General features: G+C 39.5%; 1 protein-coding gene across 4 annotated transcripts in view; it reads right to left on the bottom strand.

The window, feature by feature from the left end:
- Positions 1-26,028, bottom strand: part of LOC126194828 (glutathione synthetase-like) — a 157,792-nt gene that overhangs the window by 4,495 nt on the left and 127,269 nt on the right. For all 4 annotated transcript variants that reach the window (XM_049933159.1, XM_049933158.1, XM_049933160.1 and 1 more), the window contains exons 9-10: positions 22,975-23,236; positions 17,233-17,510 (exon numbers count right to left, since the gene is read on the bottom strand). In XM_049933159.1, the coding sequence (XP_049789116.1) occupies positions 17,233-17,510; positions 22,975-23,236 (540 nt within the window). The remainder of the gene's footprint in view (positions 1-17,232; positions 17,511-22,974; positions 23,237-26,028) is intronic.

The raw sequence follows: 26,028 nt of genomic DNA, 5'->3' as shown, positions 1-26,028 counted from the left end.
TGTGTGTGTGTGTGTGTGTGTGTGTGTGTGTGTGTGTGTGTGTGTCCGCGCGTGTGCAAGGTACTAATTAACACAAAAGATACATATAAAAGTAATTTATCACATTGCTATTTATATGTAGCAGTCAAACACAGCATCTAACACAGTAGGCTATACACTCTACATGATCCTTTATCTTATGTAATGGTATAAATACCACAAAAAAAAAAAACAAAAGTATTGAAAGCAACCCAAAGTCCATGCTATTGCACAATTGCAAAGTATAGTTAAAATATATAATAAAAATAATTGTTTAGATGAAAGCAAAAAAAGAGGGGAATAAACAGAATAATAAAGAAAAAAGTTCTCAGGTTTCAATGACTTATAGAGGCAAGGTTTCTGAGGAAACTGATAGGCAGTTTAGAAACCATAATACCAAAAAAGCTCTCAAGACAGATAATTTATTAAAACGCAAGTTAAGACATAATATTAGCAGTAATGGAGACAAGTATGATAGGTCTGGAGTATATAAACTGGAATGTTCAGAATGCAATTCAGGGTATACAGGACAAACGGGTAGAGCATTTAAAACAGGATTTAGAGAGCATATGTATGGACAAAACAACACTGCCTCTGGGTTGCATTTAAAAAGTACTAAACACATGTTGGATGACATCATCAGGCAAAATATGGATATATTACTTAGGGGGGAAAAAAAGGGATGTAGACACGACTTACTAGAGAATATTAATATATACAGTTTCCACAAACAAAGAGCCTGATAAAATTTCAAATGAACAGGTTTATTACAAATATAAGAATGTTTTACCTTTTTGATGGATGACATTATATAGCAATATAACAGAGGGAAACATTCCACGTGGAAAAATATATCTAAAAAGAAAGATGATGAGACTTACCAAACAAAAGCGCTGGCAGGTCGATAGACACACAAACAAACACAAATATACACACAAAATTCAAGCTTTCGCAACAAACTGTTGCCTCATCAGGAAAGAGGGGAAGGAGAGGGAAAGACGAAAGGATGTGGGTTTTAAGGGAGAGGATAAGGAGTCATTCCAATCCCGGGAGCGGAAAGACTTACCTTAGGGGGAAAAAAGGACAGGTATACACTCGCACACACACCCATATCCATCCACACATACAGACACAAGCAGACATATTTAAAGACCTAAAGACCTAAAGACCTTTAAATATGTCTGCTTGTGTCTGTATGTGTGGATGGATATGGGTGTGTGTGCGAGTGTATACCTGTCCTTTTTTCCCCCTAAGGTAAGTCTTTCCGCTCCCGGGATTGGAATGACTCCTTATCCTCTCCCTTAAAACCCACATCCTTTCGTCTTTCCCTCTCCTTCCCCTCTTTCCTGATGAGGCAACAGTTTGTTGCGAAAGCTTGAATTTTGTGTGTATATTTGTGTTTGTTTGTGTGTCTATCGACCTGCCAGCGCTTTTGTTTGGTAAGTCTCATCATCTTTCTTTTTACATTATATAGCAATACGTACTAACTACTAGTTTGCTATAACTTAGGAAATGGGTAATGAAATGTCCTTCATTTTGGGTAAACTAAGGAGGGTAAATAATCTGAATTAAACAGTGGTTAGTTTACCACTTTATATATCCTTGACATTATGTAGTTGTAGGTCAATACACCTTGGTACTGGGGTAATATGAAAATGTTAAGCTTGCTTACCATGTATAATTAGGGTCAGATTGGACTTTGAGTTACTTTCAATACTTTTTTTTGTGGAGTTCATCCCATTACATAAGATAAAGGATCTTGCAGATTATATAGCCTACTGTGTTAGATGCTGTGATTGATTACTACATATAAATAGCAATGTGATAAATTACTTTTATATGTATCTGTTGTGTCAGTTAATATATTGTTCACACTCTGTACCTATTATTGTAGGCTTTTTTTTATCATTACTTAAGAATGCTGGAATGTAGTACCTTGAATGTAGTTCCATTTGTGTGTGTGTGTGTGTGTGTGTGTGTGTGTGTGTGTGTGTGTGTGTGTGTGTAGTAGTAGTAGTAGTAGTAGTAGTAGTAGTAGTAGTTGTTGTTGTTGTTGTTGTTGTACTACTGGTATAATAGTCTTTCAGTTTCTTAATATTAGTTTTTGATGGATATACATTAATCATAAAAAAATACAGATTTCTTTATCTCTTCTCCCCTTTCCCCCTCATGTTTTTCATACAATCAAAAAACCCCTCTTCCCTTTCCATACAATAAGTAGGGATTCCTAACCACCCCTTTCCCTTACATTCTTCCCACGTTCCCTCCCCCCCTTCAAATACTCAACACATCCAGCCCTTTATGCTTGTAACATAATGTTTTGATATGATACATAGTAATGATAGTGTGAAAGACTGTAACAAACGACCTATTAATGGGAAGCCTGAGATTGACATTTTGTAATGTATGTACATCTACATGATTACTCTGCAATTCACTTATAAGTGCTTGGCAGAGGGTTCATCAAACCACAATCATACTATCTCTCTACCATTCCATTCCCGAACAGTGCGCGGGAAAAACGAACACCTAAACCTTTCTGTTTGAGCTCTGATTTATCTTATTTTATTTAGATGATCATTCCTACCTATGTAGGTTGGGCTCAACAAAATATTTTCGCATTCGGAAGAGAAAATTGGTGACTGAAATTTCGTAAATAGATCTCGCCGCGACGAAAAACGTCTTTGCTTTAATGACTTCCATCCCAACTTGCCTATCATATCTGCCACACTCTCTCCCCTATTACGTGACAATACAAAACGAGCTGCCCTTTTTTGCACCCTTTCGATGTCCTCCGTCAATCCCACCTGGTAAGGATCCCACACCGCGCAGCAATATTCTAACAGAGCACGAACGAGTGTAGTGTAAGCTGTCTCTTTAATGGACTTGTTGCATCTTCTAAGTGTCCTGCCAATGAAACTCAACCTTTGGCTCGCCTTCCCCACAATATTATCTATGTGGTCTTTCCAACTGAAGTTGTTCGTAATTTTAACACCCAGGTACTTAGTTGAATTGACAGCCTTGAGAATTGTACTATTTATCGAGTAATCGAATTCCAATGGATTTCTTTTGGAACTCATGTGGATCACCTCACACTTTTCGTTATTTAGCGTCAACTGCCACCTGCCACACCATACAGCAATCTTTTCTAAATCGCTTTGCAACTGATACTGGTCTTCGGATGACCTTACTAGACGGTAAATTACAGCATCATCTGCGAACAACCTAAGAGAACTGCTCAGATTGTCACCCAGGTCATTTATATAGATCAGGAACAGCAGAGGTCCCAGGACGCTTACCTGGTACTACGAACTGCGAGCTTCCTGACAGGAAATCACGAATCCAGTCGCACAACTGAGACGATACCCCATAGGCCCGCAGCTTGATTAGAAGTCGCTTGTGAGGAACGGTGTCAAAAGCTTTCCGGAAATCTAGAAATACGGAATCAACTTGAGATCCCCTGTCGATAGCAGCCATTACTTCGTGCGAATAAAGAGCTAGCTGCATTGCACAAGAACGATGTTTTCTGAAACCATGCTGATTACGTACCAACAGATCGTTCCCTTCGAGGTGATTCATAATGTTTGAATACAGTATATGCTCCAAAACCCTACTGCAAACCGACGTCAATGATATAGGTCTGTAGTTCGATGGATTACTCCTACTACCCTTCTTATATACTGGTGCGACCTGCGCAATTTTCCAATCTGTAAGTACAGATCTATCGGTGAGCGAGCGGTTGTATATGACTGCTAAGTAGGGAGCTATTGTATCAGCGTAATCTGAAAGGAACCTAATCAGTATACAATCTGGACCTGAAGACTTGCCTGTATCAAGCGATTTGAGTTGCCTCGCAACCCCTGAGGTATCTACTTCTAAGAAACTCATGCTAGCAGCTGTTCGTGTTTCAAATTCTGGAATATTCCATTCATCTTCCCTGGTGAAGGAATTTCGGAAAACTGCGTTCAATAACTCCGCTTTAGTGGCACAGTCGTCGGTAACAGTACCATCGGCACTGCGCAGCGAAGGTATTGACTGCGTCTTTCCGCTTGTGTACTTTACATATGACCAGAATTTCTTCGGATTTTCAACCAAATTTCGAGACAATGTTTCGTTGTGGAACCTATCAAAGGCATCTCGCATTGAAGTCCGTGCCAAATTTCGCGCGTCTGTAAATTTTAGCCAATCTTCGGGATTTCGCATTCTTCTGAACTTTGCATGCTTTTTCTGTTGCCTCTGCAACAGCGTTCGGACCTGTTTTGTGTACCATGGGGGTTCAGTTCCATCTCTTACCAGTTTATGAGGTATGAATCTCTCAATTGCTGTTGCTACTATATCTTTGAATTTGAGCCACATCTCGTCTACATTTGCATAGTCAGTTCGGAAGGAATGGATGTTGTCTCTTAGGAAGGCTTCTAGTGACACTTTATCCGCTTTTTTAAATAAAATTATTTTGCGTTTGTTTCTGGTGGATTTGGAAGAACCAGTATTGAGCCTAGCTACAACGACCTTGTGATCACTAATCCCTGTATCAGTCATGATGCTCTCTATTAGCTCTGGATTGTTTGTGGCTAAGAGGTCAAGAGTGTTTTCGCAACCATTTACAATTCGTGTGGGTTCGTGGACTAACTGCTCGAAATAATTTTCGGAGAAAGCAATTAGGACAATCTCTGAAGATGTTTTCTGGCTACCACCGGTTTTGAGCAAGTATTTTTGCCAACATATCGAGAGAAGGTTGAAGTCCCCACCAACTATAACCGTATGAGTTGGGTATTTATTTGTTACAAGACTCAAATTTTCTCTGAACTGTTGAGCAACTATATCATCGGAGTCTGGGGGTCGGTAGAAGGAGCCAATTATTAACTTAGTTTGGCTGTTAAGTATAACCTCCACCCATACCAATTCACACGGAGCATCTACTTCGACTTCACTACAAGATACAGCAGTACTGACAGACACAAACACTCCACCACCAATTCTGGCTAATCTATCTTTCCTGAACACCGTCTGAGACTTCGTAAAAATTTCTGCAGAACTTATTTCAGGCTTTAGCCAGCTTTCTGTACCTATAACTATTTCAGTGTTTGTGCTTTCTATTAGCACTTGAAGCTCAGGGACTTTCCCAGCACAACTACAACAATTTACAACTACAATTCTGACTGTTCCTTGATCCAAGCACGTCCTGTATTTGCCATGCACCCTTTGAGATTGTAGCCCACCCCGTACTTTCCCGAGGCCTTCTAACCTAAAAAAACTGCCCAGTCCACGCCACAAAGCCTCCGCTACCCATGTAGCCGCCAGCTGAGAGTAGTGAACTCCTGACCTATTCAGCGGAACCTGAAACTCCACCACCCTATGGCACAAGTCAAGCAATCTGCAGCCAACACGGTCGCAAAACCATATGAGCCTCTGATTCAGACCCTCCACCCGGCTCTGCACCAAAGGTCCGCAGTCAGTTCTGTCAACGATGCTGCAGATGGTGAGCCCTGCCTTCATCTCGTAAGCAAGACCGGCAGCCTTCACCAAATCAGATAGCCGCTGGAATCCAGAGAGAATTTCCTCAGATCCAAAGCGACACATGTCATTAATGCCGACATGTGCCACCACCTGCAGCTGGCTGCACCCTGTGCTCTTCATGGCATCCGGAAGAACCCTTTCCACATCAGGAATGACTCCACCCGGAATGCACACAGAGTGCACACTGGATTTCTTCCCCTCCTTAGCCGCCATATCCCTAAGGGGCCCCATTACGCGCCTAACATTGGAGCTCCCAACTACCAATAAGCCCACCCTCTGCGATTGCCCAGACCTTGAAGGCTGACAAGGGAACCTCCCCATTGCACCCCCCTCAGATTTAGTTATAAGTTGGCACAGTGGATAGGCCTTGAAAAACTGAACACAGATCAAACGAGAAAACAGGAAGAAGTTGTGTGGAACTATGAAAAAAAAAAGCAAAATATACAAATTAGTAGTCCATGCGCAAGATAGGCAACATCAAGGACAATGTGAGCTTAGGAGCGCCGTGGTCCCGTGATTAGTGTGAGCAGCTGCGGAACGAGAGGTCCTTGGTTCAAGTCTTAACTCGTGTGAAAAGTTTACTTTCTTTATTTTACAAAAGTTATGATCTGTCCGTTCGTTCATTGATGTCTCTGTTCAATGTAATAAGTTTAGTGTCTGTGTTTTGCGACCGCACTGCAAAACCATGCAATTTATAGACGAAAGGACGTGCCTCTCCAACGGGAACCAAAAACATTTGATCGCAAGGTCATAGGTCAACCGATTCCTCCACAGGAAAACACGTCCGATATATTCTCTACGACACTGGTGACGGCATGAGCGTCACACGACAGGAATATGCTGTCGACCCACCTAACTTGTACACTTGGCGAATAGGTAAAAAGATTCTCCTACGTTGCCCGATTTAGGTTATCTTGTGGATGTGATAATCACAGGAAGTGCAAAATGGGTAAGCAGGGATGGCTAGAGGATAAACGTAAGGATGTAGAAGCTTATCTCACTAGGGGTAAGATAGATACTGCCTACAGGAAAATTAAAGAGACCTTTGGAGAAAAGAGAACCACTTGTATCAATATCAAGAGCTCAGATGGAAACCCAGTTCTAAGCAAAGAAGGGAAAGCAGAAAGGGGGAAGGAGTATATCGAGGGTCTATACAAGGGCGATGCACTTGAGGACAATATTATGAAAATGGAAGAGGATGTAGATGAAGATGAAATGGGAGATATGATACTGCGTGAAGAGTTTGACAGAGCACTGAAAGACCTGAGTCGAAACAAGGCCCCGGGAGTAGACAACATTCCTTTAGAACTACTGACAGCCTTGGGAGAGCCAGTCCTGACAAAACTCTACCATCTGGTGAGCAAGATGTATGAGACAGGCGAAATACCCTCAGACATCAAGAAGAATATAATAATTCCAATCCCAAAGAAAGCAGGTCTTGACAGATGTGAAAATTACCGAACTATCAGTTTAATAAGCCACAGCTGCAAAATACTAATGCGAAATTCTTTACAGACGAATGGAAAAATTAGTAGAAGCCAACCTTGGGGAAGATCTGTTTGGATTCCGTAGAAATACTGGAACACGTGAGGCAATACTGACCTTACGACTTACCTTAGAAGAAATATTAAGGAAAGGCAAACCTACATTTCTAGCATTTGTAGACTTAGAGAAAGATTTTGACAATGTTGACTGGAATAATCTCGTTCAAAGTCTGAAGGTGGCAGGGGTAAAATACAGGGAGAGAAAAGATATTTACAGTTTGTACAGAAAGCAGATGGCAGTTATAAGAGTCGAGGGACATGAAAGGGTAGCAGTGGTTGGGAAGGGAGTGAGACAGGGTTGTAGCATCTCCCCGATGTTATTCAATCTGTATATTGAGCAAGCAGTGAAGGAAACAAAAGAAAAATTCGGAGTAGGTTTTAAAATCCATGGAGAAGAAATAAAAACTTTGAGGTTCGCCGATGACATTGTAATTCTGTCAGAGACAGCAAAGGACTTGGAAGAGCAGTTGAAAGGAATGGATAGTGTCTTGAAGGGAGGATATAAGATGAACATCAACAAAAGCAAAATGAGGATAATGGAATGTAGTCTAATTAAGTTGGGTGATGTTGAGGGTATTAGATTAGGAAATGAGACACTTAAAGTAGTAAAGGAGTTTTGCTATTTGGGGAGCAAAATAACTGATGATGGTCGAAGTAGAGAGGATATAAAATGTAGACTGGCAATGGCAAGGAAAGCGTTTCTGAAGAAGAGAAATTTGTTAACATCGAGTATAGATTTAAGTGTCTGGAAGTCGTTTCTGAAAGTATTTGTATGGAGTGTAGCCCAATATGGAAGTGAAACATGGACAATAAATAGTTTGGAAAAGAAGAGAATAGAAGCTTTTGAAATGTGGTGCTACAGAAGAATGCTGAAGATTAGATGGGTAGATCACATAACTAATGAGGAGGTATCTAATAGAATTGGGGAGAAAAGGAGTTTATGGCACAACTTGACAAGAAGAAGGGACCGGTTGGTAGGACATGTTCTGAGACGTCAAGGGATCACAAATTTAGCATTGGAGGGCCACGTGGAGGGTAAAAATCGTAGAGGGAGACCAAGAGATGAATACACTAAGCAGATCCAGAAGGATGTAGGTTGCAGTAGGTACTGGGAGATGAAGAAGCTTGCGCAGGATAGAATAGCATGGAGAGCTGCATGAAACCAGTCTCAGGACTGAAGACCACAACAACAACAACGTGATGATCACTCCCATAAAAGCGATGAAAACACAAGAGTTTGTCACATAAACTGCAACAAATGAATGCAACAGTTTCACAGTCACACAGTTTTCCCTGTGCTCTGTCAAAACATATGTTTTTAACGTTTTCAAATTGTTCCATGTGCAGACCATCAAATCCTGCATATGTCCAAGCAAATCTGAACATGTCCTGGAATTTTGGAGTGTGAAGTTGATTATGTGTGAGTGCCTGAACTTTGATAATTGTCTGAAAATAAAAAATTAAATTTTTTCACTTGAGGGGAGACTTGAACCAAGGACCTCTCGTTCCGCAGGTGCTCACGCTAACCACGGGACCACGGCGCTCCTGACCTCACACTATCCTTGATGTTTCCTATCTTACGCATGGGCTACTTAGTTTGTATATTTTGCTTAATTTTTTTCATAGTTCCACACAACTTCTTCCTGTTTCTTGATTGATCTGTGTTCAGTTTTTCAAGGCCTATCCACTGTACCAACTTATAACTAAATCTGAGGGGGGTGCGATGGGGAGGTTCCCTTGTGAGAATCATCCTCTGGAACAGGGCAGGCAGCTGCATCTGGCTCAGCCAGAGACAGTACCTGAAACAACAATATTTTGGTTGTTATAGTGCTGTATTGAGACGAAACTTCCTTTCTTTTTTATCATACCTTTTTGACTATGCTTTGATATCTGATTTTAAAGCTGTAAGCAATGTGTACCAACGTTTTGGTTTGTATACCAGAGTTTGGTTTGTGTTTATATTTCAACTAGAGACTAGTTTCATTACAACTAGACAGTGGTGCCATCTAATGCCTTTTATTGTACATTATGTATATGCTGTTTTGTGTCTTTTGTTTGTATAATACGTTCGTGCCTTCTAGCAACAGAATGGGTTACCAGGCAAATGAATCAACGTTATGTTAGCAAGTTAGTGTGTCAGTCTTACATGACAGTACAGTGTGTTTTGAAATTCTTTTTTTTGCAACATAGTAAAATTATGTACTGCATTTCATATGGAAGCTTGCTATGCCTGATACACTTATGGTGAGGTTATTATGCCTGTTTATCTCATGGGGGTTTGCAACATGATAATGTCACCCATACGATCATTGTGTCACAGCGGGACACATTGCAAGAATCCTTGGCAACTTTTACCCCGGTGTATTTTTTATCTATTCTACATTATGATATGGAATGAATGGTGGGGCAAGCATGGTCATAACTTGTAGTGACTTGATTGTGCCACCATTGCCTCGGTTGCCTGGTCTTATTATTTTTCATAATTGTTATTATGATGTACAGCCACAATTCCCATTATACAGTGTGAGTCACTAACTACTGCCACCTAGAATAACTCCAAAAGTATGATAGTAGCTGAAAAGTTTGTGGGACAAATGTTGCATGGGATAACGGGGGCCACAATATGGCATTGGTTTTTTCTTGCTAGGTGGGGTCGCATCAGAGATATGAAGGTCAACTTTGTTTTTGTAAAAAGGATGCTATAGTTTGGTACTTATTTTCTGATAGCAGCTATTGAGACGAATCCAATGATGTGTAACAGTAAGGTCTTTGAAGGTCAACGACGGTCAAAAATGTGGCATGAACATCCATTTACAGATGATGTTCAAAGTGAGGCCATTGGTATCAATCCACTGCTGCAGTCTTCTTCTTATGGATTGAGTGGTACACCTTATCACTTTGGCACTTATTGAAGCACATGCTCTGACAATTCTCTCTCATATATCATGCAAATAGTAAATATTTGCTGAATACGTCGTATCCATCTTACGTGCCATTGACACCTAAACACCATTTGACAGTTTCGCAATACAACGCTAATAGTAACAGTAAGACTAGTATTGTCAAATCAAGCGAATGTGAATGACGTATTCCTTCAAAGAACAAGTCAATATGCTTACCATCTTTACGGTGAGTAGCATTCTATCCTTTTCCTTATACTGTAAATATCAAAAAGGGTAGGTGATAGTCCACATCTTGATTAACAATTATTTCTTGTCATTGATCCCTACCTGCTTTATTATATGTGTATATTTTTGTAAAGACTTTTTACTATCTCTATTAGGTGATAGAGATAGCCACATTCAGATATGATCTTCCCTAGGCTCTCACAGTTCACACAGTCAAAAGCCTTCTCTAGGTCGATAGAGATCATATGGGTTTCTATATTAAATTCTGTGTTTTTATCTGTGTCTTTATATTTTTAATTACAAACACACTGTCTACGCATGAATGACCTGATCTAAATCCACTTTGTTCATCAGAAATAATAATTTCTGTGATATTCTGTATGTGGTCAATGATTATCTTTGAGCAGAATTTGTAGCCAGAATAGTTTTTACAGTCATTATCTTTCCTTTTCTTGAAAAGAGGGATCATTTCTGTTGTATGCAAAGGGTATGTGATTTTCTGTTCGTCCAACACCCATTTATTAATTGTAAAAGTTTTTTATCCAGTGATATCCCTCCACATTTAATTAGTTCTGCATTTATTCTAGTTATTCCAGCTGCTTTTCTGTCCTCTATACTTTTCAAAGCCTATTGTAGCTCCTCAATAGTAACTGGATCTACTATTTCATTGTACATACTTTCTCCAGCGTCATCTTCAGCCCTTTGTGTACACTGAAAGTCTGTAAAATGATTTGCCCATTGCCCACTAGATATAATGTTCAACGAGGCAGTGTCTTTTTCTTCCTGGTTCAGGGCTTTTATGACTTTGCATTCAAATTGTTGTCCACGATGTACGTCATGTCCGATGATGCATATGAACAAGTTCCACAAGTCTTGGTGTGCTCTGCGCACTATTTGTTTTCCATCATTACTTTTTATTTTGTACACTTCCCAGCTCTCTGATGTTTTTGTCTGTAGAAACTTCAAATAAGCTACTTGTTTTTCTTCAATAGTTTCTTTAATTTCTGTGTTCCAATTTCGGAGTCCTTTTTCACATGTTTTTCTTCCTTTTGCCAAGTGCTTCTGAGGCTGCTCTAATGAAGCATGCTTAATATTATTCCATTCTACATCAATGTCTTTACTGACTGGTACTGAAGCAAGCTTTTCTTAGAGTCTGCACTGATAAAGTTACCTAATACTGCATTCTGACAGGAGACGTGCTTTGAACAACTCATGTTGTGGCTTCTTTAGGAGCTCATCTAAAAGCTGTAGGTATATAAGGTCCAGAGGAGAGAAGGAAGAATGATACTGGCGCTTTTTATGAGTATCTTCCGAAACAAGTGAACAAAATTAGCAAGAGAGACCATCACCATCGCTGGTGATTTTAATGCAGGAGCTGGAAAACTATCTATACCAGAAATAATAGGACTATTTGGGAAAAAAGACTTAATAATTATGAGACAATGGAAACTCCAGATTGGAATATCAACAATATTATGATTCTTGCCAGGCTGCTGGCGATAGAAGTGGTGTGTGTGTGTGTGTGCGTGTGTGTGTGTGTGTGTGTGTGTGTGTGTGTGTGTGTGTGTGTGTGTGTGTGTGTGTGCGTGTGCGTGTGCGTGTGTGCGCGCGCGCGCATAGCTGAAAAAGGCTTTGATCGAACACTGCAATATGTAGCAGTGTTTTCATTCTACCTGTCTGCAACTCAATGGGTCATCTTTATGGTAGACAGCAATCTTTACAAATAATAATGGAAAGGAACTACACTCCTGGAAATGGAAAAAAGAACACATTGACACCGGTGTGTCAGACCCACCATACTTGCTCCGGACACTGCGAGAGGGCTGTACAAGCAATGATCACACGCACGGCACAGCGGACACACCAGGAACCGCGGTGTTGGCCGTCGAATGGCGCTAGCTGCGCAGCATTTGTGCACCGCCGCCGTCAGTGTCAGCCAGTTTGCCGTGGCATACGGAGCTCCATCGCAGTCTTTAACACTGGTAGCATGCCGCGACAGCGTGGACGTGAACCGTATGTGCAGTTGACGGACTTTGAGCGAGGGCGTATAGTGGGCATGCGGGAGGCCGGGTGGATGTACCGCCGAATTGCTCAACACGTGGGGCGTGAGGTCTCCACAGTACATCGATGTTGTCGCCAGTGGTCGGCGGAAGGTGCACGTGCCCGTCGACCTGGGACCGGACCGCAGCGACGCACGGATGCACGCCAAGACCGTAGGATCCTACGCAGTGCCGTAGGGGACCGCACCGCCACTTCCCAGCAAATTAGGGACACTGTTGCTCCTGGGGTATCGGCGAGGACCATTCGCAACCGTCTCCATGAAGCTGGGCTACGGTCCCGCACACCATTAGGCCGTCTTCCGCTCACGCCCCAACATCGTGCAGCCCGCCTCCAGTGGTGTCGCGACAGGCGTGAATGGAGGGACGAATGGAGACGTGTCGTCTTCAGCGATGAGAGTCGCTTCTGCCTTGGTGCCAATGATGGTCGTATGCGTGTTGGCGCCGTGCAGGTGAGCGCCACAATCAGGACTGCATACGACCGAGGCACACAGGGCCAACACCCGGCATCATGGTGTGGGGAGCGATCTCCTACACTGGCCGTACACCACTGGTGATCGTCGAGGGGACACTGAATAGTGCACGGTACATCCAAACTGTCATCGAACCCATCGTTCTACCATTCCTAGACCGGCAAGGGAACTGGCTGTTCCAACAGGACAATGCACGTCCGCATGTATCCCGTGCCACCCAATGTGCTCTAGAAGGTGTAAGTCAACTACCCTGGCCAGCAAGATCTCCAGATCTGTCCCCCATTGAGCATGTTTGGGACTGGATGAAGCGTCGTCTCACACGGTCTGCACGTCCAGCACGAATGCTGGTCCAACTGAGGCGCCAGGTGGAAATGGCATGGCAAGCCGTTCCACAGGACTACATCCAGCATCTCTACGATCGTCTCCATGGGAGAATAGCAGCCTGCATTGCTGCGAAAGGTGGATAGACACTGTACCAGTGCCGACATTGTGCATGCTCTGTTGCCTGTATGTGCCTGTGGTTCTGTCAGTGTGATCATGTGATGTATCTGACCCCAGGAATGTGTCAATAAAGTTTCCCCTTCCTGGGACAATGAATTCACGGTGTTCTTATTTCAATTTCCAGGAGTGTATGCCAATTTGTCTCTCTTAATAATTTGAAGTGACTAACACATTTCATAGAAAGAAAGACATTCACTAGCTTACATGGAGGCACCAGCAGCCCGACAACCCGCCGCTGGTGTGCCACAGAACCCCATGACACTGGCACCTGCCTGCAATGCTCCGTGTCATTGCACATTTTGCCACTTTTTTATTTTATCTCTGACTACTATTTTTAATGACGTTTTAGTCGGTGTACTTATTAACATCGCTTGCCCAAGGATTCAAATGAAATACTAATGCTACATTTTGGTAATGTAACTAATCATTCAAACCTGGAAACTGATGCCTTTTTTAAAAAAATACACATAAAAGATGCTGAAAATGCTGGCTCCTTTTCATTAGTTTGCTTTCTTGTTAGTATGGTACAAATTTTGCTATTTATTTTAAACTACCTTCCCAATGAGACAGACACTTGAAGCCTTCAACACAGTACAGAAACCAATGACAATGCAATATTAACTTGCTTTCTTGTCTAATGTGTGGTGGAGGGTGCTTTGCATACCACTTTTATTTCCCCCTTTCCCTGCTCCAGCCATGAAAGTTTCGTGGCATGAACAATTGTTGTTAATCATCCCCATGAGCTTGAAATTCTCTAATTTTTGCTTTCACAGTCTTTTTGATAAGTAGGATGATGCAATATACTGATTGATTCAGATGAAGAGAAATTGAATTAAACATGAAATTTACCATAGATCTGTTGTAATTGCATCAAAATGTTTCAAAACAATCAAAAAATTGACTTAAAAGTATAAAATAACTTCTCCTGGCCTCATACAGACTCCTAACACCTTTCAAATTGTCCTGAAAATTTGTGCTTGCAAATTTTTAATAACTATGACAATACTTATAAAATTTGAAACAAAAATATTGGGCACATGCAATACATAAATGATGCATGAGTAACTCGTCTAAGTCACTGAAATTTTATTGCTCTGCAAATGATATGAACAGTGGTGTATTTCTCAATGACAGGCAGTCTCTACACTCCTTACTACTGTCTACTGCATTCACCCCATGTTTTTCATTTTAAATTTTACAAATCTTACCATAACTATTAAAAAATCAGAAGCACAAATTTTCAGCATTTTGCATATGGATTTAGGAATCTGCATGGAGCCAGGATAACTTATTTGATACATTTTGGCCTGTTTCTAAAGTATGTTTTATGAAAATAGTTTTTTATTTAAATAATCTTTAAATTAACATTATCTTGACTGTGTACAATATACGAGGGTGAGTCAAATGAAAACCTTAAATATTTTTTTAAAATATTATTTATTATGTAGAAGTGGTACAAAGCTGCATCACTTTTCAACATAATCTCCCCCACGCACAATGCAAGTCCTCCAGCGCTTACAAAGTGCATTCCTTTAGAAAAAAATTCTTTTGGTAGTCCGTGCAACCACTTGTGCACCGCGTGGTGTACCTCTTCATCAGAGTGGAACTTCTTTCCTCCCATTGCGTCTTTGAGTGGTCCAAACATATGGAAATCACTTGGGGCAAAGTCTGGTGAGTACGGGGGACAAGTAAGACACTCAGAATGCAGGTCTGTGATTGTTGCAACTGTTGTACGGGCAGTGTGGGGTCTTGCATTGTCATGTTGCGAAAGGACACCTGCTGACAGCAATCCACGTCACTTTGATTTGATTTCAGGCCGCAGATGATTTTTTATTAGATCTGTGTGTGATGCACTGGTGACAGTGGTTCCTCTAGGCATGTAATGCTCCAAAATGATGCCTTTTTCGTCCCAGAATAGAATCAGCATAACATTCCCTGCTGATGGTTCTGTTCGAAACTTCTCTGGTTTTGGTGATGCGGAATGGCGCCATTCATTGCTTGCTCTCTTCGTTTTTGGTTGGTGAAAGTAAACCCAGGTTTCGTCCTCAGTATTGAATCTTGCAAGGAAGCCATCACTTTCTCGTTCAAAGTGCCGAAGAAGTTCTTCACAAGCATCAACACATCATTCTCTCATTTAAGGAGTCAGCTGCCGTGGTTTGGTTTGGTTTGGTTGTTTGGGGAAGGAGACCAGACAGTCATCGGTCTCATCGGATTAGGGAAGGATGGGGAAGGAAGTCGGCCGTGCCCTTTCAGAGGAACCATCCCGGCATCTGCCAGGAGTGATTTAGGGAAATCATGGAAAACCTAATTCAGGATGGCCGGACGTGGGATTGAACCGTCGTCCTCCCGAATGCGAGCCCAGTTTCTAACCACTGCGCCACCTCGCTCGGTTCAGCTGCCGTGGCACTCGTCTTGCAGACACTTTGTGAAACTGGAGCACATCATGCACAATGTGGTGTGCTGACCCATGACTAATCTGTAAACATGCTGTAATGTATTTCAGTGTCACTCAATGGTTTTCCTTCACTATGGCTTCAACTGCTGCAACGTTCTGTGGAGTCAACTCGTTGTGCCTGACCTGGACAAGGAGCATCTTCCACTGAAGTCACACCATTTGCGAACTTCCTACTCCATTCGTAGAATTGCTGCTGTGACGAACATGCATCACCGTACTGAACCTTCATTCGTCGATGAATTTCAAAAGGATTCACACCTTCACTACGCAAAAACCTAATAACAGAATGCTGTTCTTCCCTGGTGCAAGTTGCAAGTGAGGCAGCCATCTTTATACTGATACTGCAACGGTATGTGTGCATCTGCACTATGCTACCACCTACAGGCCATTCTGCACACTGTCTGTAGCATGCTTACCAATTTATAGGATAACGGCATGAAATTTTGATTTGTTATTACAAATTTATGGTTTTCATTTAACTCACCCTCTTATTATGTAAGTTCTACAATTCACAATACTAATGCATCATTCTACACAATAATCAGTGTTTGACAGCCCATTCAGTAATTGCTTGGTTGTCATTCTTTATAGGCCACTTCAAAATTTCTTCATAGAAGGGTATGTGTATCAGGTAGACAAAATAGAAGTTTTTCAAAGTCCTTGATTGTAGTGGACTTAATTGTAACCTTTCCAGATTGATAACCTACTTTTTCTGGTGCAGTCAGTGGACAACATTGGAAGCCCAGAAGAAAAGTATGACTAAACAGTTCCGTGACCATTACGGTAGCTGTAACACAACCCTTTCCTGTGTTATCAAAAACAATTATGAAAAGTGCTGACAGAGCCTTCCCTTGTCTTTCAATATTTTAACTTTCTACAGAAATCCTTGTCTTGCTGTAATACGCCTGCCACAATGACGTGATGCCTAGTATTTCAGTAGCAGCAACCTCTTTAAAAAGAAATTTACCTTGTTTGCACATGAAGAAATATATCTGTGACATCATGCACAGCAAACAATCTGTCCTGTTGCCTTAGTTTCCTTTTTATAATGCCGAACTCTCTGTCACAGGGTAAAAACCTAGTGCCTATTCACTTTTAAAGGGGATGAATATTAACTGATGCTCCTATAAAAATAACATTGTTTTTCAGAAACCTATAGAACGTACACTAACCGAAGGACTGGACCCATTTAATGTCAGTTTGTGCAGTTACATATGTACTATCTGAAGCAATGGCGAACTCGAAATCACCAAATTATGGACTGATGCCCTTTTAAAAAGTATACAGTTCATTTACATGAGGATTTTCAAACAATGAAAGTTAGAAAATACGTAACAATGAGCACTTAGCTAGGGTTAAGTGTCCTCAAACTTAGGTGGTCTGGTAAATTAAATAACCTTTTTTAATTGATGCTAAAGAAAATGACTTCTTTACTGTAATGAATGAAAATAGAGAAATTCACATGAAAAGAAAATCACTTAAAGTAAATCACAGTAATCACTGCCATAAACTATCTATAATGAATAAAAAGATACATACCCAATCACAACACCAAAGATCCCTAATTCTGACACAACATCTGTTGGTTCAGGTACATTATTCTGCCCCGGTCTTACAATATAATTCTTCTGTACTGGAGGAGCTATTCGTTCCATAAGTATCCAAGCAGTTCTCTCTTTGGAAGATTTCATTTTTTCTACTACTCCCCGAATCTTTTGTCCATACACATTGTTACCACCTCCTTCACGTTGTGGTTTTAAAACATATCGTTCTGGATTTGCAATAGCCATATCTACAGCCCTGTCACCATGTTCATCCTTAATAGATCCATTAAAAAAAAGAGAGTATTTTTATTACTATCATTATTATAACAGACACATTAGTTTTAAGTTAACAGGATACTTATGTTAAACTTCACTTCATATGAAAACAGTAACAATCTAACAATTCATGGATTCCATATCTGAAAATGTGTTGTGGTACCTTTACTGGGCCACTATCTTGTTTGTGGTGGCTATTTTGAGTCACAAGGCAAACGGGGCAAACTAGAGATTCTAACATGAAGAGTGTGAATGTGTGTCATTTAAACATAGAAGACTATATGAGGACAAAGGGAGAAATCCTAAAAAAAAAAATTAACAACAGAAAGTGTAAGCATCACACACACACACACACACACACACACACACACACACACACAAGAAACAAGAAACTCATATGACTACTGAAACGATCAAGTGACTCAAAATACGAAGATTTACTAATGTAGATTACAGAGATCATGACAAGCACGGTAAAGCCACCCTAGCAAAAAATTAACTCCTAGGAAATTTAGACACAAAAGTAATACCAGTAGAACTTCTGATAAGCTTACAATTGGGGAGCTGGCAATCTATAATGCCTATACACCTCCATCATAGAACTGGTCCATAGATATTTTACCCAAGGCTAATTACCCAGCAGTGTAAGCCAGTAATTTTAGCACTCAACATACCAGATGAGGCTATTTGAAATCCACAACTGAAGGCATAGAATTAAATGACTGGGCAGACAATCAGGATCTACATCTGTTTTAGGCCAAGGATAAAGCAACCTTCAAATCAAAGGCATGGGGCACAATGTTGACACCTGACCTCACCTTCGTCACACACGGAGCAACCAGCACATCAGTGCAAGCTACAGGAAGGGTCCTTGAGGTGATCCCACAGAGCCAGCACATACTGGTAATTGTAGAGTTATAAAAAGCCCCCCCAAATCCCGCAATGGAACATGAGGAAAGCTTACTGGATTAAATATCAGTCCTACATTGAGAAAACAATAAATCAGATACTGCCAAAACCTGAGAACTCCAAAAGATTCACAAACCTAATACATAAAATATCCCCAAAATGCTAATCCTCATGGGGTTATGAAGGAATACACCACACTGCTGGATGAAAGAATGTGAAATACTAATGGAGAAATTTCAGAAGAGCAGGGACAACGAGATGCAGAACAACTGGCAAATACCATGAATGAGGTGTGCAGGAGTAATGGGAGGAAGCACCGGAAATCTCTATATTTTACTCATCCTAGCAGAAAGAGCTTGGTCCTGCTGCGGAAATTAGGTGGCGCCACACAATCTCACAGGCTGTCTCTTGGTTCTGGTCCATCTGTGATTGCCACTGTCCAGAAACAGACCCCCAAAATACAAATGAATACAGCCGAGAAGAAAGAGATTTCCTGAAACCTGAAAAATATATTAATTAATAATCCAATCAAAATGGGCATCATCAAAGAAGTGGAAACAGAGGAGATTATCCAGGCCTTGAAGCAAATGAAGACAGGCAAAGCGGCTGGACCGACGAGATCCTACAAGAATTTTTGAAGAAATTTGGAATTTTAGGAAGGAGATGGCAGGCCAAACTCTATGCAGTATGCATCAAAATGGGTGCTGTCCGTAAGATCTGGAAAGAAGCAAAAGTCACTGTGATGCTGAAACCTGGAAACTCTGGAGATAACTCAAAGAATTTCTGACTAATATCCCTGCTATGTACCTTCTATCAACTATTCCCGAGAATATTGCTGACTATATTAACTTCATACATTGAAGTCAACCTTCCTACACACCTAGTAGGTTTTCGAGAAGATAGAAATTGTTGCAGTCAAGTGCTGTCCCTCACAACAATATTGAGAAAGGCTTCCACAAAAAAGAGGAAAACCGGCCTGGTTCTTGCCGATATTACATCAGCTTATGATACAGTATGGACTGAGGGTCTACTGTTTAAGCTAACTAGAATCATTAAATATAAACAGACTTACGCCTTACTCAAAAACATGCTAACAGACAGGGAAGTCAAGGTTTCACTTCATGGCATGAACAGCAAGAGCATCATTCTGAATAATGGTGTGCGAGAGTTCGGCACTAACACCCATTCTTTTCAGTCTATACATGGGTGACATGCCAGACACAAAATCACATACATTTGCATATGGGGGTGACCTGTTCATCACATATCTAAGTAAAAATCTTAACCTCAAAAAAATATTGAATGTAGATCTGGAAGTACCAAACACTTTCTACTCCAAGTCGCATCTTCATCCAAACCCTAATAAAACGATCAGCAAGATAATGCACCTTCACAAAAGAGACTCAAAATGTACACTACAACTCCCTATGAATGGTTAAAACATCAGGCATGAGGATAAGTCCACATACTTGGGGAGAAAATAGATCACACTAACATACAGCTCACATCCAGATGATACAAAACAAATGAAAATCCCATAATGCCATTCTGTTGAAACTACCTGAAATGAAAGGTAGTTGTGGAGACAACACGTTGAGGACTTCAGTTCTAGCCCTTGGCTACAGCATGGCTGAATAGTGTTCGCCAGTCAGGATGAGAAGTGCACCCATATTTAAAGTGGACGCCCAACAAAAGAAGACAATGCAGATAATATCTGGAAATTTTGGGCCATTCCATATGTCTGCCTCCCCATCCTAGCAAACATAGAGCCCCCCACCCCAATTAGGCGATTACAGATAGCTACAACATTATAAAGAAAAATCCTAGACAACCCAGAACTCCCTACACATCAAGATATAGCATCTCTAAACAGTCTTAAATCGAGGTCACCTTTATGAAAAATCGTGAAAGAACTGCAAGGCTTTGACTCAAAGACAGCTTGGAAAGAGCTATGGGCTGTAAGTCAGCGTAAGAACTGAAACTCGGTGGATGACCCCAAGAAGACGATTGATGGATCCAGCCTCCCGAGGAAACTGTCAACAATTCTGAACCTTGTCAGGATGAGTGTTTGTAGATGTAAGCAACTGATGAACGAAAGTTGTCTATCGGACAGTCCTGATTGTGAGTATGGGGAAATCCAATAAATGGACCATTTACTTGTGTATGAAGTGCCCAGTCATGAAGGTAGTCTGAAGGACATACACAGACACTCTGACTTGGCCACAGAGTGGCTCAAGAACTTTAGTGATATTGTTTGGTATTATGAGAACATATGTAAAGAATATCTTAACTCAGTATAGAGCTATTAGAATACTTTTGTTATACATTATGTCATGAAAGTCTTTGTAAATGATGGATGAGAAAATAATCAAACACACACACACACACACACACACACACACACACACACACACACACATATACACACACACAGAAATGCAACTCATACACATGACTGCAGTCTCTGGCGACTGAAGCCACACTGCCAGTGTCTGTCATCTATTTTCGACAAAGGCCTTGGTGACTGAAAGCTTATATTGTGACAGTATTTTTTTTTTTTTTTTGCCTATCTGCGACTCAGAACGAGTAAATAAATAACAGTATTTCTTAAGAGTGATTTAAGAGGACAGAAAACCTAAATAAAGAATATACTACAACAATTATTCCATCAAACACATGGATTAGGGAACTGTCAAGGGTTGAAAAAAAATGACTATGATTCTAATGAAAATGAAATGAAGATGTACAGAAACATGGTCATGTAAATGCTTCACAAATGAATGCAATAAGTTTTGTTCTGTATGCCAAGATCACAATCTAAAACAAGTAAGTGCATTCGATTTTATATATTTTTATACTGACTGAGGTCAAGTTGTTTTTGTATGTTGAAAACAATGACACACGATGAACGTAATTCAGGCTCTATGAAATAAACAAATTCAAAATTATTTTGAAGAAAACAAGATCTTCAAAGAGAGTTTGGTCTCATATCAGATATGTGTACAATTAAAGCTGCTGTATCATTTCTGATCAAGTGCATGAAGCAACTGGAAAGCAGATAGTAGATTTTTTTGATTTGTCAACAGCTTTTGCCACTGTGCCCCATGAGATATTAAACTAAGAGCAACTCTATGGTTTTACATTGAGCCTGGGTACTTGCCAGCATATGTGTGTGTTTCTCAAGATGCAATAAAAGCTCCAGTCTTACTTAATGTTTATATTAGTGACTTCTTGCATAACATAATGTGACAATCCACATGCAATTATTTATTTGCTGATGATCTAATTGTCCTTAAAACATTAGGGACACCAGAAATGCTGAAATATGAAATAGATCAGACCACTGATAATGTTAAAGCTTGGTATAATGTCAACTCCCTATGTATCAATGAAGATAAAGCACAGAACCTAAATATTAGATGGAACCCCAAAACTCAATTGGAGCAGGGAATAAATGCTGTTAATTTCTTTGTGACAACAATTTGCTCCAAACTGTCTAGGAATGATTGCATAAAAATTGGTATGTAAAATCAGAGTAGGTATATTTTGCCCTGAGGAAACTACAAATTTGTGTTAGTTTTCCAGCGCTGAAAGTTGCCGATTATGCCCTAATACAGAGTTATATAGCGTGTGGTACCATTCAGTGGAGCCACAAAAAGAAAGCAAATAAAATATTCCAGTTACGAGAGAAGGCAGTTTTGATAAAATGCAGCATGGCACTCAGAACTGACTGTAGACCTAGCTTCAGAAAACTAAATATGATGACTGTGTCATTATTATACACGTTGCAGTGTGTAAGCACGACAAGGAGAACTACTGTAGATATGAGTAGTATAACGTGTGTAAATGCAGTAGCAAGAGTAAACATAACCTGTTATCATTCCACTGTAACTTAAAGTGTTTTGTAAACAAATCAAACCCTTCAGTGTTACACCAGAGACAATTAGGAAGCTACCAGATTAACAATTCAAAACAAAAATTGAAGATTTTCAATTAGAACTAAAAATTTAAGAAGTTTTTGAATTTTTAACTGAGGCTAAGAAAAGGATGTGATTTTAATATGTTTATTATTGTACATTAGTAGTCATTAGTAGGATGGCCATGGTCCAGTAATGGAAATCAAATGGCTGACGATAAAAGTTGATATTTTCTGCATTTGGTTTTTATTTTTTTTATTTTACAAATCAGTTGATTATTACTGTTGTCATAAACAGTACTTAACTGTAAAAATCCTTGTTATGTTTTAAGAGAGACTTTAACAACAGCTAAGTTTGAATGATTATTCTTTGTTAAAATAGAAATGGAAGAAGTGACTGAAGTCTCTTTTTCTGCTCTGCATGTTAACTGCGAGTATGTTTAATAAATAATTAAACAATGCATGGTATTTTAAATGTCCTCATTTTTATTAAAAAGACAAACATCAAAACAAAATGAATCTCCTACTGTTCTAGTAATAGCATTAAATTTAAAATGTGCAGTTTGAAAACAAAAAATAGTGGAATATAAAAAAAAAACAATAAAGATTTCTCATTGCCACATGGCAGGCACTCACAAAATCAAGGGAATAGAGACCTGTGAAGATCTCTCTGATGGCCTCCACTTTTGCTGAGTCAGTGATAAAACGTTCCAAGCATCCAGGATGTGCTAGTGCCTGCTGAACTTTCTTAGTCCCTGCAAGATGATAATGAATACTTGGACATTTGATGGCTTTTGAGCGCTCTATCAGCAAGCGAGTCTTCCAGCCTTCAGCTCCTCCGTACTGAGCTGGTTCATATGCAGTACGGTAATACACAACAGCCACCTCATGACCATCGCTAAGGGCATAAATAATACTGTATGAGAAAAAACTGCAACAACAATAATTAAGCAAAAGAACATTATAATCAAAGCTTCAAATAAAATACAACAGGTATCTACAAATGCATAAAATGATGATCTGATCAAAGGTGACACCAATGAAAGGTTGTGCATTAAACTTATGAAATGTATCTCTTTCCTGTGCAATAAACAACATATATTAATTTCAATATTTTAGAAGCAGTATGAAATGCAGGAACAACCAATTTCTTTTTCTGTTGCTATAACAGTAATCTCTGAAAATTTCAATTTCTGTTTGTACTACCACAGTTTATTACACAAGGTCAAGAGAAACTATATACTTCTACAATAACGCAATAGAATGACACTCCAAATATCCCAGAATTTAATCTATGTAAAAAAATAGCACATTGTATATATGAGTTCAACAAAAGGCAGGAATACATGGCACTTTTCAGTACATATTTTTGCCCTTTTACCCAAATTTGACGTTTTGTATACTCCATATATTCTACTATGTTCAGTGCAAAAATTCACATACTGAATAATATATGAAGAAGATTGCTACAGCAACAGTGATAATTAACAACATGCTCTTGCAGATTTGCGAATCTGCTGTAACTGCATTTGTCTCTATATATTTGATGATAATTAGATCCAGATTGCTCTAGTTGCTAAAATGCTTTATCAGCGTCAGCCAGAGCAAATAAGCCAATTTGTTTATTCAGGTCAACGAGTCACTGACTGGATTTGGAGCCAAGAAATCTGTAAGTACATTCTCTGGAGACCTAAATAGAACACAATCAAGCTCATCATCATGGAGAAGTAGAAAGGCACCACTCTGCAAATCTCTATGTCCTCATCTGCTGGGGTAGTCCATAGATAACCTTGTTGTGAAGGTATTTATGCAACATAAAACTTAACATTTTTAGTATATCTGTTTAACCTGATCATATGGGCCAGGAAACTAAAGCAAATAAGTTTTATAATGTACAGCATTACACCACTGCGACAAAGTATGATTCATTTTGACAAATAACAAGTTTAAAAATGATAAATACAAGCCCATACATCATTTATTTGATCTCTGATTTAACAAGCCATCAGTCACATTAGGAATATGATGGGAATTAATTGTCTTACACAAAATATTTGATGTAAAAATGCAATTGGGAAGTCTAACATTCTTTGGCATATTACAGGGCACTGCTTATGTTGAGAACAAAGTTTTTGCAAATAACCTTTAATGTAATAACTGTCTAAAATAGATACAATATGCATCAACTGTTCCTTGAGGGTATTTTCATTCCGTCGTTGCAACTACAAAAAACATGTGGTTTTTAATCAGATGCGTTTAGCTTTATTGAGGTACACTGGACTGTAATAAAGTTATTTAAATTTTGATTTGCTTTGCTTTACTTTACTTTCAGAAAACATTTCGTTAACAATATGTTGGTTTTCATTTATGGTGATTTACATTTGATTTATCACCTACATTGGGAAATGCTGTCTGCTGGCACATTGAGTATGGTTTTTTTTTTTTTTTTTTTTTTTCTTTACACACTGACAGTTGTGGTCTTTAGTTGCTCTGCAGAATCACTCTTTTGTTTATGTTTTACACAGCACACCCCTCGCACACCACTGTTTTCTGTTTGTTTTTATACTTTAAGTATGTACTGTGGTTTGTGTTTTGTAGTGCTACCAACATAACACTGCCACTACTTTGTCTTTATTTTTAGTTTATTGTATGTGTATAATTCTATGTAATTATGTTGTTGTGTATTTGAATACTGTGTAAGAGTAGTGACGGAGGGGTGGGAGGGAGGGGTGGGTAGAAGAGGGTAAAGGATAGAAAAGGCTCTTTTCTCTTTCATGTAATGTCGTCAGTTATTTTAAAAAGAGTCTGGTTTCCAATACTTACTTGGTCGTTGAGCAACTATTTATTTTATGTTAATGCTTTGTGTAGATGGAAATTTTCTTGGAAAGGGAGGTGGTGTGTGCATGTCTTTAGTTATTATGTCTTTAGTGATTCTTATGATGTTCATACCTTTTTCATTATTGCTTGGTCTGTGGTGTTCTTGTTTAAGATGATCTGCAAATGTTGAAGGGTTTGTACTCTATTTCCTTATATCATTTCACAATTGCTACAACTGGGCTGATAGATACCAGATCATTAATATCCCTCTGGTTTTACTTTTAGTTTTGGGATGTGCTTTTGTATAGCGCTGCTTGTTTTGTAAGCAATGTTTATGCCTTGTTTTTTGAATATGTTACTTATTTTATGTGTGAATTTGTTGTGGCAGGTTATTGTAAGCCATTTTTTTTGTAGTGGTGCAACTTGTAAGTGTTAGTGTGGTTTGATTAGTATTTTTCATTATGTGTGTCTTTATTTTTCTGTTTAGTTTGTCTAGCATTGTTTCTTTGTGTCCATTTTTAATGCTGTTTGTTTTATAATGGCTAGCTCTTTCTGGAATCAGAGGTAACATATTCAAAAAACAAGGCATAAACATTGCTTACAAAACAAACAACTCAATACAAAAGCACATCCCAAAACTGAAATCCAAACCAGGAACATACCAATAATCTGATATCTATCAGCTCAGTAGTAGAGATTGTGGAAAGGTATATAAAGAAATACTGTGCAAACCATTCAGCATTTGCAGATTATCTATATAACAAGAACATCACAGACCAAACAATACTGAAAACGATATGATCATCATAAGAATCACTAAAGACAGACACACCTCCTCTCTTTCCAAGTCATTAACACCAAATAAACACATGC

This window comes from Schistocerca nitens, chromosome 7 (assembly GCF_023898315.1).
Source record: "Schistocerca nitens isolate TAMUIC-IGC-003100 chromosome 7, iqSchNite1.1, whole genome shotgun sequence".
Taxonomy (NCBI): domain Eukaryota; kingdom Metazoa; phylum Arthropoda; class Insecta; order Orthoptera; family Acrididae; genus Schistocerca; species Schistocerca nitens.
This window is presented reverse-complemented; position numbering and strand designations above follow the sequence as displayed.